Source organism: Pleurodeles waltl, chromosome 4_2 (genome assembly GCF_031143425.1).
Source record: "Pleurodeles waltl isolate 20211129_DDA chromosome 4_2, aPleWal1.hap1.20221129, whole genome shotgun sequence".
Taxonomy (NCBI): domain Eukaryota; kingdom Metazoa; phylum Chordata; class Amphibia; order Caudata; family Salamandridae; genus Pleurodeles; species Pleurodeles waltl.
Genome location: NC_090443.1, coordinates 333866430 through 333879318, shown reverse-complemented (window position 1 = coordinate 333879318; position 12889 = coordinate 333866430). Strand labels below are relative to the sequence as shown.

Sequence of the window (12889 nt, the reverse complement as noted above, 5' to 3'; positions counted from 1 at the left end):
AGGTGACTGCATCTATCTGTCCGGTCATTGATAGAAAAGAATTGAGGATGATTCCTAGGTTGCCGGCGTGGTCAGCCAGAGTAGGCGGTGCGCTGAGCGATGTGAGCCACCAGGAGTATCCCAGGCTGAAGTGGAGATCCGAAGATGATGAGCTCGGCCTTGTCTGAGTTGAGCTTGAGACAGCTCTTCCTCATCCAGGGGGCGACGGCTTCCATTCCAATGTCATGCCTCAATTATTCCATTGGCCCTTGGACACTGGATCTGTACTACCTACAGCTGGGGCACCTACTCTGGTGATTTCATCCACCATGCCCCCACTAGTCACCTATTGGACAATAGAAGCACAATAAACACCACAGAAAACAGCTACTGCATTTGTGTCTTTAATGTAACATGTTTGAATGTGTGTTCACCACAAAGTAATGTATCAATCTACATTCACCATAGGTCTGTTACAAGGACAGAAGAGCGAGGATTCACCAGCAGGTTACAATGTACCTCAGACGTTCCAAAATCCATTTCTCATGGGAGCCACTAGTTCAGGCAGACACCAGAGTAGCTCCACTAAAGCGACCTGCAAATAGATCAAGACAGGGACAACCATCAGGATAGGAGTCATGATGGCACACACAACACATATGCACTACATTGTAGTCGGCCCCAGTGTGAATTGTCAAGTGGCATGGGAAAACAATATACATGCCACATTCACAACCTCCAAAAACACATTGCCTTTTCACACTAGCTCACAGGTGATATGATCCAACAAAAGTAACGTACAACTGTTAGGAAAGGCCAGTGTCCATGAATGGACATGTGAACAGTCATGTAACGAGTGATATACATGTCCCATCATACCCACAGTCACAACACTTCCAGACCGACAGACATCCACCCCATTCACCACATGCACACTCACCACAACTACTAACACCCCCACATACAGCGCATCCACCTTACCTGCAAGCACCACCCCAACAGACAGTCACTCATCCACCGTGGCAACTCCCTGCACCTCATACGCCAGCACTCACCCACCCAACAGACACCCAGCACACACATTCCTTCATCCCATGCACCTGCACCCAAGACACCTATAAAAACACATCTCACAACCACTCCCTTTCCCTCCACTTCCAAACGCTTTTCCCATGACTGTCCTTGTGCCCCTAAGAAAAGATTCCTATATGAGCTTTCCCTCTTCCTTAACACCCTCCCACCCTGTGGTTCCCTAAAGTGCCCTGTGTCCCTCCCTGAGACCAGCCCTTCCACCTCCCAGTCTTCCCCTGCCACCTCTGGAGTTGCCCATGCCCCTCCCCTGCAAAAAAAATCAACCCCTCCCCAAATCCAAGGTCACCCTTCCAAGTCCAAGTGAACAATCCGACCCCAAATACAAATCAGAAAGCAAAGCCCCTGCCGCCTAAACCAAAACCCATGCCCAAGGACCCCCCTCCCAAGCCATAACCCCCACCAATGCTATCCCCCCTCACCCTTGTGGTGCCTGCCCTCTTGATGCTCCTACCATGTGGAGATCACTTTGCAGTCAGAAGTCAAGTTGGGACAGTGATGCTTGCCATATGTGCCTGGGGCACATGTACATGTTGGACTGGCCAGTTGGCCTGTTTTGTATATAGGTGAGCTTTTTAGTTTCACCATAATATATATGGGGCAACTGCATGTTGGTTTCGATGGTTACATATTTGTCCTGCCTTTCCATCGACATGGATGTGTTGTATTTGTGCGATTTGGTTTGTGTGTGTTATGTGTATGTGATGCAATTGTGTTGCAGATGAGTTGTGGAGCTAACTTGTGCATTTTACTTGGTGTGATTTGTTGTGATGGTGTTGTGTGACATGGTTTTTGTGTGTGTGTCCATGTTTGTGGTGATGGATATTTAATGTGCGTTGTGTGGACATGGTGTGACATCTGACACGTTGTATGGCAGTGTTTTGGTATTGATTGGTTGCGTGCGGTTGTTACGTGTTGCTGCTACTATGTGTTGTCATGTGGAGGTGTGCTGTGTTCTTCCTTGCCAATACGTTTGTGTGGTTGCGGTTGTGATATCGTTGTGTGACTCTGTATGATTGTGTTAGACAGTGGCAGTGTGTGTGTGTGTGTGTGGGGGGGGTGCGTATGGCATGTGTATGCTGGCCGTGGTGTGTATAGTCTGCGTGTGTATGTTGGTGTGTTGGAATGGGCATTTGCGTGTATGTGTGGCCATCGCTAGCCTTTCCGGTTGTGTGTGTTGTGTGTGCCTGTGTACTGATGACCTTCACTCCAGTGTGTGCTAGGTGGGTGTACTTATGGTTGTTGTCTTTGTCGCTGGTTCTGGAGTCATAGTGCCATCAGGAGCAGTGGGAAGACTTCAAGTTCAGGTTTCATGGCGATTCCAGAAGTGTCTGTGCTCCTAAAGGTGAGTGTCTTTTTTTATACAAGTCATTTCCACCAGGGTTTTGGTGGCAATCTGACCACCCCGGAAATCCTGGCGGTGTGCAACCTTATAATATCCTCAGCGGCAACATGGTCCCCGCCGGACTGAAGATTAATGTCGTCATCTGCGGCAGTCCATCTGCACTGGCGGTACTGGTGGTGTTTTGGCTGTGTTCTGTTGGGAACACCACCATGGTCATATTATAGCGGTCTTCTCCGCCAGGCCGTCAGCGGTGCAACCGCCATCTCCACCATGGCAGACCTCGGACCAACAAACTCGTAATGAGGGCAAAAGTCCTGCCGAACAGGCTTAAGTTAACTTACTTATAGGTCCCTAGTATATGGTACTATGGTTATCCAGGGCATGTAAGTTAAAATGGTCCTTGAGGGCTGCAGCACTGATGTGCCACCATGAGTATGAACAAACAAAGCTTGACTCCCACTCAGCCATTGCCAGCTGGTAGAGCAGTTTCAAACTGCTAACTCAACTTTGTCTTTTAAAGTAATGTTGAAGCCCAAACCTTCCTTTTTAATATTTGCCACCCCCAAGAACGCCTACTGAACCCTAAAGGCAGGGAGCATGTATTGATATCAATGTGATTTTGTAACTATTCATGCCCTGGCAGTAGATACTCTGCATAGTTGTTTTTACTGTGAAAAGGCTAGTAGCCCCATTGGCAAGTACAGAGTTACATGCTGACAACCCAGTGGTGCTAACTTCTGAATGGGACTCCTAAATATAATGCTTCAAGCTATCAAAAGAATCATTGCAGTAGACCTGACTTGTTTCTCCAGCCCAGTGTATTGTAACTTTTTTACAAATGTAAACTGTAGAAAGTTGCCAATATGTTATCCAAAGTTTCCAGTGACCGTTTATGTTTTCACACAAGTTGCTATGCCTGACACAGCCTTTTACCCTCCTAGGGAGAGGTGGGAATGACTTTCAGGAAGGTACACAAAGGGGCTGATTGAGTGTTTGGCGAACAGAAACACCCGTCTGCCAAACTCCCGACTGGGTGGTCGTCGCCATGCAGTTGACCTCCCCACTGGCCCCATTATGACTTTCCCTCATAATAGAGCTGCCAGCAATAATGCCATACACAGGGGGCACCAGCAACCTCTAAACATCAGATAGAGCACATTTCAAGGGTGCTAGGTAGGTGGACCCCTGCAGCCCCCGGTGGCCCCATGCACCTGTTCTCCATCGACCTTTTCATGGCGGTGGTACCACCATGAAAAGGCTGGCAGAGAACAGGGTTGCAATCAGCTGGGAGGTGCTGACTTCACTCCCACCCTGGCTGATTGCAACCTGCACTGCCATAAGCCAGTTTGGAGCTGAGATCCTGGCAGGGACAGCTGGAGATTGCCGGGTCTGCTCTTCAACCTCATAATGCGGCATTTGAACTGTCACAGCCGCAGCAGTCTTGTCAGCTACCACAAGGCTGGAGTTCTTCGGACCACCAGCCTCGTTATCTGGTCCAAAGTGCCTGCCAATGGAAGATATGTGACCTCCTTCTGGCAGGATGGTCAAGCAAGTAGTAAGCCCAAAATCAAGCTTCAAAGGGAAAGCTGCCTTTGAAGGGCAAATGGTAGCCACACATGAGAAAGGATGCTCTTTTTCCTAGCAGACAGGCTAGCATCTCAGACAGGGGGGAAAAGCTGTTGCCAAACTGTTTTTTTCCGTGGGCATGTAGCCACTAGGTAGCCACATGTCTGGGATAGGCTAGGGAGCTCCACACACCAAGAAAAGAGTTCTTCCATGTTGAGAGTGAACAGAATGGTGCATTATGGGCTAGCTAAGCCACACTTTGCAGGAAGTGATCACTTGACTGGAGGGGCCCTTGTAGATCATCACCTAGAAGTCATTTCCGCTGAGGGCAAGAAATGGGCATAAAAGTGGCACCCCTGGCATCCAGACCTGAGATCACTTCTGAACTGGAGAGAGGACCAAAGAAGCACTGTTCTGCTCTTCCCTGAGCACAGCAATGACAGGTTTCCCCAAAGACTGGACCGCACCTGCTGCTTCATGGGCAAAGAAAGGACTGTGCCTGTTGTCCCGCACGAGGAAACGTTGTCCCTGTGCCCAAAACAAAAAAGGTGACTCCATGAGTTAGTTGGCTGGTTTCCTGTTGCAGCCACAGGGCCATAAAAGCTGAGAAACCTGTACCTTTGAGAGGTCAGCTCCAAGAAGCCTGCTTACCACTGGATGACAAGGTGCAGCCCCAGAGACCAAGTCTCAACTCAAAAGTTTCACCCGAGTCGATTGCACCCAGGACAGTCATCGGACTGAGGTTTGGATACCCAGAATGGAAGGTACAGCAAGCCAAAGGAAACTGTTGGTTTCACTTTAACTTGAGACTAGTGTCAACTGTTTTTTGTTGGACTGCACCAGGACTTGATAGGAAATGGACCCCAGAGGCCAAAGTAGCCACATCATGTTCCTGGTCGGAGGAATGGTCACAGGAAGACCCTCGACACAGACTCAGCATCCTTGAAGCATCTTCAGCATCCTGCATTTCTTGCATCAGGACCACTCCATTGATTCCTATGATGGTTCAGACATAGACCCTGGAACAGGACTGGAAACTAGTTACCTTGTGAGGTAACTGTTATTGGTCCCTGTGACTGGCTCCCTGCTCACGTTGGACGCCACAAGAGTGCCTTTGTCGCCACAAGAGTTACATGTTGTGGCTAACCCTAAGTGCGAGTCACTGTAGATTACAATGATTTATTGTGCTAAATGAACAGCTGTGATTTATTGTTAATTTAAAAATTCATATATCGGAACTCTCCAGTGGACTTTTGTTGTTGAGGTGTCTATTTAAAGATAAAAATACAACCTAGTTTAATAAATTGATGTTGGATTTTTATTGTGTTCTATTTTCTTCTTATTCAACTATTTTGCTTCTCCTAAATGCTTTATATGTTTTCCTTTGATAAAACTCGACTGCTCTGAGCTACAACTGAGGTAGGGTTTTACCTGCAAATCTGTCTGGACCGGATACAGAATTGTGACTTTATTACTATGTGAAATCACACAACCACACGATATAATAAACCACTTTCCTAACAGTTACTTTCCCCAAACAATATTTGGCTTTGAGCAAGCAATAATTCCTACTATTATAAAATTTTGCCCACATACAGCTATACAGGGCTGTTACTACCATTTTAGAAAAAGTATATATAGACAACTGCAAAAACTGACACTTAATTGCTGAAAATCAACATACACTAAATTTGCACATGACACAAAATAAAATAATTGCCCTTACTTATGTCCCAGTAACTGAAGTGGCAAAACACTACAAACTAATAATAGAAACATTATACTACCCCAGACACAACAACAAATGAAGCTCCTTACAGGTCTCTGAAGATACTGTGCCGTTCTGTTTACAATTACCAACCAAAGTATCATGTAGCATGGTGAAATTTATTTAACAGCATATGTATAGTAAACCTCCAACTTGTACGTGAGCAATGCTATGGCTGAAACGCGTTGTATGGGAGGAAGCAACTGGTATTAAAGTATTTTTGGACTTTAACTTGTCGTCCGAGCATTCTTCTATATATCATTGGAGGAATTGCATTTATATTTGTGGAGAGCTGGATCCACGCCTGGACCGCCACCGATAAAGTAGCCTCGGGTGTCAGGCATTTGTGAGTTATATATATATATATATATATATATACATATATATATATATATATATATGTGTGTGTGTGTGTACTTATATATTTTTTTTTAAATATAAATTCCACAAATTAAGCATAAGTACAATTATAACAATTCAGGTATTCAAAAATAAATATTTAAAAATATAATTTAAAAAATAGAGTAAACATAAACTATTCAATACTGACATCAATATTTTTTTAAACATTTATAAATTAAAATAACTGAGTATAAATAAATATTTAATAATTTTTTACAAATTGCCATTAAATATAACATAAGTACCAACATATATCAAATTTATAAAAAAATCCAAAACATCCACTAACTTTTAACATTTTATTTAATATAACAAATTAAACAAATAAAACGTATTAAACATTTAGCCTATTTTTTAATGTTATAGAAAATAGTAACATTAAAAAATACTAGACTTCATTTCCAAATAATGATCAAAAAAGTCTCCATCTTTTCCTCTACAAACCCTTTAAAATCATGAAAATATAACTATAATTCCACAACACCGCATTTAAATATAACTAAACAAATAAAAACTAGTCAAATAATATAATTCAATACTTTAACAAAGAATATACATTCTCAATAAAAATGTGAAAATTTCGGATTAAAAAAGTTAACTTTTATAAAACTAACCACCTCATTCCCCTGTAAACACATCCTTCTTTTAGATCATTTAACCATTTTAAATAGTATTACAAATAAGAAAACAAAAATTGTAGAAAAAAAGATTACATCTGTTGATATATACAATGATATTCTTGACAACAAATTTGAACAAAACACTAAAGAATGATATTCTTTTTCTGCTATATTTAAATCAATGATATTTCCACAATGTAAATGTAACAATTTTATGGTAACACAATTTATTTCAATATTTTTTATAAATAAACTATCAATTTTTTCACACTGTGGGTATATTATGTAAAATGTCAAGTTTTTAAAATAGTGCCTCCCATCAGAGGCATGTGGCAGATCCAGGATTAGCCCCTTCCACAAGGACGAATTTTAAAATCATATGAACCTACAGTATATGACCCATCTGGAAAATACTTCTTCAGATAAGAATCTATAATTTATGGTCTTTCTGAGCAAGGGACCAGAAAGGTCTGTTGTTTTTCTATGTGTATATAGCAATTGGTATTTTGACCACAACATTTGTAACAATACAAAGTAAATTCATAAATGTAGCTCTTTTCATTTGTGACCATATTTCAGAACACATTGGGGCCTTCTTTAAATATTTCTCCACTGTAATTCACCCTTGTAATTGGTTATGTCAGGATGGCACTGAAACTATGGCTTTACAGTACAGCAAAGAATACCCTGTACAGCCTATTTGGTCAGTATCCAGACATCCTTTTATCAGCAGTCATTGGTATAGTGTGCTTGGGAAGGTGTCAAGATGTTTCATTAACAGAACAAGTACAGAAAAGCCCGTGCCTGTCCCTAATTCATAGGTTAATTCCTCAGAATTCCAAGGATGGGCATCTACACACATTCTGGAAGGAATAAGATCACTTTCAGGCACTTCTTAACTGATGACTCTTGAATTTTGCTTTTCTTGATTTCGACTGGCAGTGGGGGATTTACTGTTGTGCTTGGAATTCAGTCCAGTAGATCAGTTTCTGGTGTGAAAAGAAGTTTGCACTCTATACCAGGCGGCTTTCCAAAATTGCTTGCCCTTATGTTGCAATGCGTTCTGGTTGCACTGTTGTTAATATAGTTACTGCCATAGGATGATTAGAGAAAATTATGCCTCTTCATTGTAAAATCTTAATTGATACTAATAAATGTTAGGATAATTTCCAGCTGTGTGTGGGAACCTGGGACATTTTAAATCCAAATATATAAGAATCCAGAAACACACGTCAGAGGCATTTACTTTAATTAAAGACTACAAAAAAACTGTTTTCCAACCATACAATGCGAAACCCTAATATCAAAACTTCTGCCTAATATGCATATAAATGAAGATGAAAGCCTGATGTACTTAACACCGAGAGAGCTAAAAAGCATCCTTTTAAGAATCCAGAGGTTTCCAGCCCCATGGTGTTCTATACTGGCAGTTGCTTGAAACAGTCACGTGCTTCATTTTTGAAAAGATACATAGATCTGACCTTACTTTGTCTTGGAATGTGCATGCTGGATTCTCCACCCTCTGTAAAAAAAATATATATATATATATATATATATATATATGTGTGTGTGTGTAAAGTGTATTCTGCCGCACACATAGAAAGGGGAAAAAGCCTCCTGGGATTGCTTTTTGTGCACAAAGGTGCACCTTCCTGCACAAAAACAATCCTGCATGCAATGCAGGCATCCTTGCACCATGGTCAAGGGTGCCTGCATTGTGTTGGGGCTAGGCAGCCCATTGTGCGCCTGCGCAAGGAAAAGGACAGGAATGTGCTGTGTTGCCTTAAATATGGTGTATTCCTGCCCTTTCCCTGTGACAGAGTGCAGCAAGGTGACTTGCGCCACAATTTTATACATATGCCCCTAATTGTTTAGCAACCCTTACATCTTTATTTTTTGGATTCCATTTCGTATTAAATAATATATTGAAGAATGCTCTGTAAATATTGAATTATTATATCTGTACCTTTTGTTTTAGTGCTTTCCATATTGTGGTAAACATTTTATATTAAAAAAAGAAATAAACTATCTGTTGTGCCTCAAAGGTCCTATCACCAATGTGCTCCAGAAAGTGGATGTCCAGCTTGTTCCACAGGATGCCTGCATGCAATCATACCGCTACCAGATCTCTCCTAGAATGGTCTGCGCTGGGTACAAAGAGGGCAAGAAGGACGCCTGTCAGGTGAGGTGACGTAATTTCCTCTGCTGTTTTCAATGGTGGCAGCACACACAGGTGTCCCAACAAGGCTTGTACCCATGCCATTTGTCGTGTATGTATAATAGAAGCTGTAAGTCAAAGTGGAGAATGGCATCTATGAAATAAAAAAAAATGTAAAATAGCTTGTGGCATTGCAATGAAAGATGATGAAATTGAGGCCCTGTGACTTCTAAGACGTACACGACCAACCTGTGGTTTTATGGTAGTATAAGAGGGATCTAAAGATTCATTCCAATTAGGAAGTCAATTTATACACATCCATTCTTTTTATTTACACTTTATATTGTTATACCTTTTCCAAGCTCTCGCTGATTTTGGCACATAAGAGACCAGTTTGGTTAAGTGAGGAAACAGATTAGAGCTTGGATCTCTTGCCTTCTCAGTTGGCTTCCTGTAGGATTTTCATGTATGTAAGCCAGTAGCCGTCCACCTATGACTTCAGGTGCTACATATACTTGATGATGGTTTATGTAATATGCAGTGTACAGGTGTGTCCTGACCCTTCTCGTCTTCTAACGGCATGTGAAGTACTGCTTGTGACTAAGGTGTGCAAGGGTACACTTACGCTTTCGCAATAGTGAATGAGGTCACTGAGCTAAGGCATGCAAGCTCACTCAGTTGCAGGAAAGAAGCTGAGGAAGAGCAAGGCTACTTTTCAGTTTTTGAGTAAGAGTGAGATAGGCAATGTTTTATGAAGGCGTGAATTACCTCATGGTGTCCACCACATGAGGGGGAGTAGGAAAAGTTCGCTTACCAGAACAGTTCTAGGTTCTCCCATGATGTCTTCTGTAAAGGTGCACAGATTGGGTGCCAGACCAAGGCACAAGTTGAGGGTAGACACAGGTAGACGGAATCTAGGTTTAAACACTACTATTTTGTTTTATTTCTTTTATATCGCTTTAGCGCTACTCTTCCTAATGCAGGGTCTAGTACATTGACAATAAATCATGTGTAAATTAATGTACAGGATGTGTTACATAACACAGTGAGAGTTACAAGGTGTAGGAGTGGCATGTCCTTCATAGCTGGCTGTAAATTACAATTTGTGAACTGCAGGTAGCAAAAGAATCTCAGAATTAAAAGCAGCAACCCACTTACCCATTTACATAAAATAAAACTCTGTTATCTGAGTGTTACATAATGTGCCTTGCAGGAGACATATTAACCCACTGTGCTACTTTGATTCAGAACTAGGACTAGATAAAACACATCTCTCCAGCAAATACATTAACCTCCAGAGTTATCTTACCATTATTATTATTCTCTGATATTTAGTTGGCACACAAAGATCTATGCAGCAGGTACCTCAACCCCTTAAGATATTTTAAAATGCACACTTTGCAACCAATTAAGCTTGACAAATGTACTGCATATTCTCCCTGTTCCAATTTCTTTTTGGCAGAGTTTTAAAAAATAAATGTAAAAGTTGAGGCCCAGATTTTGAGTTAGGGTTGCGTCACTTTTTTGGCACAACCCTGATGCAAAATAGCATTTCTTAAATATTGTAATGTCCTCAAGTGTACTCATGTTAGACCTGATAAACATATTTGTGAGGTCTTAGGATCTGATGTCACTTCTTGTGATGTCAGTTCCTAAGAGGTCATGGGTTCTGTTGTCACTCCCTGTGATTCCACGTTTGATGTCATGTCACGCTCCATGATGTCACTTGCATACCGCCTAACATGATTAGTCCCCCCACATCTTTTTTAGGACTTGTGCCCTGTGCCAGAGTGGTTCGATGCAAGAAATCCAGCTCTAAAAATCCAGTCTATTTATTCTGAAGAAAGTTTAAGATGAGTTTCAATTTTGTGAAGGCTTATATACCTTCTTCTTCCCAAAGGCATCATTGGCCAGGTCATCTGTGCTGTGCATTGTACAAGCGATTTTGCATTTAGCATCAAGAGTCCGTAACAGTGGTAATAACTACAATCTTTAAAGGAACACAAACAGAACATAAGATACTGGACGATCCATATGAGTAAAACTGTGCAACCACCACTCATAAATCTATACTACAGTACTCAGTCTGTGTTGGGATTGGATTTTGAGCATCCCAGGTGAGACATTTTCCACCTTTCATATATCTGACGCTTCCAGTGACAGACTCATTAAAATGGCCCCAAAGACCTTTTAGTGAACATTCGAAAGAGGAAGCTATATCTTCTCCAGTGCCCAGTACCAGAAAAGGCTTTGCTTCTTTACAGTTTACGTGAATGTAAGCAGGAAGTGCTCTAGAGTGGTGCAACTGGTGCCGCCACACCGGGTGCTGACTTTGGGCAGGGACTCTGTGTTTGCAGGTATATTATAGTTTTAAAGCCCTTGCTGCAGCGCTCCTTGCCCAGCAAATTTGAGGCATTAATAAAAATGTCAAGATAACTCTGGTGATTAATGTTCTGCCTGGAGAAAGTTTGAGTTTCTCTAGTGGAAATTTTGAGGCAGCAGAAAGGGATAATATGGTTCCTGTAATGAGCATGTAGCTCGCAGATCACAAAGTGTAAATATCGCGAATGTGTTACCGATTTGGTCAGAGAGGTCCTTTTGTTACCTACAGTTTATTAATTAAAATCCTAATATAGAACAGTACGCTATTAACTGTCATCAAATAACTGCATGCATTACGCAAGGTATAGATTGGAGGATCACTATATTTTCCCCAGTATTTCATTATCCTAATGTTGCAAAAAGGGTTCATTTGGGTATAAATCAATTCTTATTATTAAAGAGAACCCCCCCAACCATGGTGTTACATTTTAAATTCTGAGTTTGTGCTTTTCCAGACTAAGCACTTTTAAACTATACACCCTACCAGAATGGATGACATGTGACTCCTAAATCGGTTAGTGCTCTATGTAACATTTCTTGTACACTGATTTACACACATTTGATTGTATCTGTGTAATGTGTGTGCGATGTAAAGTGCCCTGACACCCTACACTGAAATGAGTCATGCTACAAAACTAACTAAATGCATCTGAGAGAGAGAGTAGTTATGGATACTTGAGAGGCACTGTTAAAGGGTGGTAGTGAGGGAATCTGTGGAGAAGGTGGTCATTGGGGAGCGCCAACACTGTCTCACTGGGTGCCGCCAGCACTAAGGCCTGCCCTAAATGTAGGGTTTCCAGACGCCTTGGATTATCTTGAATACTCTTGGTTTTCAGATCTGTTCTACAATCACTTCTGACAACTTTAGTTACAAGTGCGCTTTTGCGGGAAGACAGTCAAGTGAGCAAAGTTACGGGAATTCTGTGTTGCTCTTCTTTAAACTTAGAGGAAATGATGCCAAAGAATGCAGCACAGTCGGTGTAATGAATTTATTAAGGAACTTCCCAGATATCAAACAAAAGCACACCAATATATGACCATAAGCATTTAACTTGAATGTACTGAAACACGTGCATATGCCAAAATACTCACATCAGTTAAACAATGATAGACAAAAATGTGCAATACATCAGCAATAAGTATATGCAGTGAATATATATATATAGCCAAGCTTAATAGTTAAGTATTGAAATGCATCACCATGGGCGTTGAATCTATCATCCTTGCCAGCACCAAGCTAAGGAACCCTGAACGGCTGAGGCAGGAGAACGTCCCCAAAATGGGATCCTGTGCGTCCACTTCCAGGCGAGCTCCTCTGTCTCAGTTCCAACTTCCCCCATCTTATATACCTTAGACAACTCAAGAGGATGATTCTAGTAACCCCCTCCCTTTGGTTATGAAATTCACATGCTGGCAGTACTTGTGTACTTTTTCTGTGTCAAAAACACAATAGAATTGGCCAAACCCCAATGCACATTCCTGAGACAGATCTGTATCTTTTTTGATGAAAACATTCTCATGCTGGCCCACTCTTATCATAGCCACATCCCCCAGAATATGTTCTATCACATTAGAACCCT

At 41.6% G+C, this 12889-nt stretch overlaps 1 protein-coding gene across 1 annotated transcript in view; it reads left to right on the top strand.

The window, feature by feature from the left end:
• Positions 1-12889, top strand: part of TMPRSS6 (transmembrane serine protease 6) — a 172840-nt gene that overhangs the window by 156359 nt on the left and 3592 nt on the right. The window contains exon 17 of the mRNA XM_069231360.1: positions 8815-8951. Coding sequence (XP_069087461.1) covers positions 8815-8951 — 137 coding nt within the window. The remainder of the gene's footprint in view (positions 1-8814; positions 8952-12889) is intronic.